The 4,077-nt window shown below is 49.2% G+C and overlaps 1 protein-coding gene across 1 annotated transcript in view; it reads left to right on the forward strand.

Annotated features, from left to right (window-relative positions):
• Positions 1 to 4,077, forward strand: part of LOC107569940 (putative homeodomain transcription factor 2) — a 28,305-nt gene that overhangs the window by 21,616 nt on the left and 2,612 nt on the right. Inside the window, exons 15-24 of the mRNA XM_016256114.1 lie at positions 101 to 262; positions 606 to 804; positions 2,133 to 2,306; positions 2,408 to 2,614; positions 2,719 to 2,847; positions 2,972 to 3,244; positions 3,326 to 3,457; positions 3,549 to 3,635; positions 3,719 to 3,876; positions 3,961 to 4,054. Of these exons, the coding sequence (XP_016111600.1) occupies positions 101 to 262; positions 606 to 804; positions 2,133 to 2,306; positions 2,408 to 2,614; positions 2,719 to 2,847; positions 2,972 to 3,244; positions 3,326 to 3,457; positions 3,549 to 3,635; positions 3,719 to 3,876; positions 3,961 to 4,054 (1,615 nt within the window). The remainder of the gene's footprint in view (positions 1 to 100; positions 263 to 605; positions 805 to 2,132; positions 2,307 to 2,407; positions 2,615 to 2,718; positions 2,848 to 2,971; positions 3,245 to 3,325; positions 3,458 to 3,548; positions 3,636 to 3,718; positions 3,877 to 3,960; positions 4,055 to 4,077) is intronic.

A 4,077-nucleotide genomic window follows, 5' to 3' on the forward strand; every position in this document is an offset into this window, starting at 1 on the left:
CGTCTCTTTCAGGCCTTTCGCTTCTCTTGACTTTGGGAATCAAAGTTCGCTCTGTTTTAAGATTTCTAAGTTTTCTGCACTTTGCTGTCTCTCGCTAAAGGAAGTTGAGGAAAGCGGCTCATTTGGACATTCATAGAGAAGGCGACGGCTCTAGCACTACTGATAACACACAGGAGGGGGCGCCGCAGGGCTCGCTGTCTGCCGGCTCACGCAGTCTCGTGGCTTTCTTCAAAGATTTCTGGCATGGTATCTTTAAAGAGGGGTGTGTATTTCTCTCTCTCATATCTCCTTTTACAATCTTCTTGGCTACAACATCTCTTTTCCTGAAATCACATCATCGCGCTGCAGTGCAGTTTTAAGTCTCTCTTTGAGGTTCCTCACTAGATAAAGGGATTTTGTAGCCATTTTATTCCATTTGCTCCGTTTCAATTGTTTTTTCCCCAGAAGCACAGTTGTGACTGTCTCCAGAAACCGGTTCACTTTCTACTGATTCACAAGCTCCCATCAGCGTTTGCTGTAGAGGACTAGAGCTGCGCTTCCACACATCGCTTGATCAAACACACAGCCTTTAGTAGAACCTGCTCTTTTCCTTGCTGTCCCATCAGGTCTAAAAAGTCCAAGCTGTCCATCGATAAGTCTACAGAGACGGACAATGGATACGTGTCTCTGGACGGACGCAACACCAGCAAAAGCAGCGAGGAGGGTTTACAGCTGCATGATCCTCACTGCGACCTGCTGCGCTCCGAGACGCACTGGAGCCTCCAGCACAACAGACACCAGCTGATCCTGCCGCCCACGGGCAAGGTACACACACACTCACTCACGCACACACTCACACACACACACACACACTCACGCACACACACAGACTCACTCTCTCACACACACACACTCACACACATGCACTCACTCACACACAGACGCACACACACTCGCACGCACACACGCGCACACACAGACGGACACACACACACTCTCTCTCTCTCTCACACACATGCACACTCACACACTCTCTCTCTCTCTCTCTCTCTCTCTCACGCACTCTCACGCACTCTCACACAGACACACACTCGCAGTGGATACTCTCCAAAATGGTGCTACGGTGACGCGGAGGAGATGAATCGTTGAATAAAATCTTACTTTTTGTACGCAAAGAAAATTAAAATAATTTTCGTCGCTTCATGAAATTCAGATTGAACCATTGATGGCAGATGGACTACTTTGATGATGTCTTTCATACTTTTCTGGGCCTTGACAGTGTTATTTACTTGGCAGTCAATGGGACAGTCACAAGCCTCCCGGTTTTCATCCAAAATATCTTAAATTGTGTTCCGAAGACAAACAAGCTTTTACGGGTTTGGAACGACATGGGGGTAAGTGATTAATGACAAAATTTTCATTTTGGGGTGGAGTAACCCTTTAATAACCTTTTCTAAATCTTTCATTGACAAAACTGGTTTTAATCGAGCAAGAGACCTAATCTGGGAAATACAACTCTTAACCACAGCATTAACCTGCTTGTCGAATTTCAAATCTGGATCGAACACAACTCCTAAATTCCTTATTTGGTCATGACAGTAGGCCGACCAAGGATAAATAAGTGGCTATGTCTGGGCATCCTCTAGTGGGGCCAAAAATCATAATATCTGTTTTACTTTGGTTTAACTGAACCAAATTGTGAGCCATCCAGCTCTTCACCTCTTCCAGACATGCCAAAAGTAAATTTGAACCACAATTCTCTCCATGTTTCAAAGGGAGATAAAGTTGTGTATCATCGGCATACAAATGGTAAGACATACCATATTTATTAAAAATCGAGCCTAGAGGCAGCATGTACAAGGAAAACAGTACAGGGCCAATAACAGAACCCTGAGGAACCCCACAGGTAATAGAGGCTGTAGATGAAACAAAGTCACCATACTTCACCGAGAATACTCTGTTCGCAAGAGAAGACTTGAATCACTTTAAAACCGTCCCACGGATCCCAACTAAAAGTGATAAATGCTTTAGGAGGATCCCATGATCTATTGTATGAAAGGCAGCACTCAAGTCCAATAGAATCAGAGCTGCAGAACACACACTCACACACGGACACGTGTAGGCGTGACTGACGTGTGTTTTGTGCGTGTCAGTGTCTGTCTGAGGCTGCGGTTCCTCGCGCGGTGGAGAACATGTCGGGTGAAGCGTCCAGTGAAGAAGACCCAGAGAACTACAGCGCCCTCCGCAGAGGAGTGGAGCACAAGAACAGCGACTGTACGCTGCGCAACAGAAAAGCTCACCCCTACAAGAAGCATTACACTGCTGAGGTAAAACACGCACACACACACACTCACGCACGCACACACACACGATCAGTGCTTCTGTAGGAGCACAAACACAGCCTCCTTCACTTCTCGTTTGGTCTCAGGAGACGCTGAAGTCGGGCACCAGCTGCAGCTCGCGGACGCAGGACTCTGAGAGCGCGCGGCACGAGTCTGAGACGGAGGATGTTCTGTGGGAGGACTTCCTGCACTGCGCCGAGTGCCGCTCCTCCTGCAGCAGCGAAACAGACGCCGACGGATCCGCAGCCTGTTCTGCCTCTAAGAAAGAGTTCAGAGACGACCCGTTTCATCAGGTGCGTCGTAGATCCACTGCTGCTGCCTCACTGGTTCAGATTTGTTGTGCTCGTGTAAATGATGTTTGTGTGTGTGTGTGTGTGTCGCTCTGCTGCTGGTGAAGGGTCACGTGCCGTGGCTCCACAGCTCTAATCCGGGCCTGGAGCGCGTCAGCGCCATCGTGTGGGAAGGAAACGAATGCAAAAAAGCAGACATGTCTGTGCTGGAAATCAGCGGCATGATAATGAACAGGGTGAGTGTGAAGCAGAGGAAGGAAGGCAGTGAACTGATAGAAATGCATTGAACGTCTCTGGATAGAAGCGTGTGCTAAATCATGATTACATGAAGCCCTGATCTCGTCTTCCTCTCGCCCGCAGGTCAATCTGTACACTCCAGGCATCGGCTATCAGATCTTGGGGAATCTGGTGTCTGTGACGCTGGGTTTGACTCCGTTTGCGTACAGATTGTTCCAGCACAAAGAGCCGGAGCAGCTGGCGTCTCTGTCGGCCGGTGAGCTGGTGTCTGTGGCCTTCGGCTCGTCCGCTGACGCTCTGGTGATGGCGATGGTGAGCGTGAGCTTCGTGGTGCGCGTCTGTCTCATCTGGCTCTTCTTCTTCTTGCTCAGCGTCGCTGAGAGGACATACAAGCAGGTGAGTGTGCGTCAGCATCCACACGCCGAGCCCGGAGTGTCCCGAGCACAGCTCAGCATTTGTCTGATCCTGGTTTTTCAGCGGCTGCTGTTTGCGAAGTTGTTTGGTCACTTGACGTCGGCGCGGAGAGCCAGAAAATCAGAGGTCCCTCATTTCCGGCTGAAGAAGGTGCAGAACATTAAGATGTGGCTGTCGCTGCGCTCTTACCTGAAGGTATGCAGCTGATTGAGCTCTGTTTAGTCCTTTATGAGACCTGATGCTGTGGCTAACACTGGGATGATGTCCCATCTGTCTCTGTCTGCAGCGTCGAGGTCCGCAGCGCTCGGTGGACGTGATCGTCTCCTCTGCGTTTCTGCTCACGCTCTCGGTGGTCTTCATCTGCTGCGCTCAGGTCAGTCGCTGGATTAACTCCGTGTGTTTCTCTTGTGACTAGCGTGTTTTACTCCGGTGTTGATGGCAGTGTTTCTCCTGCAGCTGCTTCACGTGCACGAGACGTTTCTGGAGTTTCACTATAACTGGGAGCTGGTGATCTGGTGCGCCTCGCTGTCGCTGTACCTGCTGAGATTCGTCACGCTGGGCTCAGAAACCAGCAAGAAATACAGCAACACCTCCATCTTACTCACAGAACAGGTACAAACACACACACACACACACACATGATATTGTAAAGACACACAAACATCCCAGAGTTTCATCTGCTGCGTTTCTGTTTCAGATAACTTGTACTTGAAAATGGAAAAGAAACCAAATAAGAAAGAAGAACTCACTCTGGTCAACAACGTCCTCAAACTGGCCACCAAATTACTGAAGGTATCAGAAAACACACACTCACA

The sequence above is a fragment of the Sinocyclocheilus grahami genome, unplaced genomic scaffold (assembly GCF_001515645.1).
Source record: "Sinocyclocheilus grahami isolate Dianchi unplaced genomic scaffold, SAMN03320097.WGS_v1.1 scaffold1398.1, whole genome shotgun sequence".
Lineage (NCBI taxonomy): Eukaryota > Metazoa > Chordata > Actinopteri > Cypriniformes > Cyprinidae > Sinocyclocheilus > Sinocyclocheilus grahami.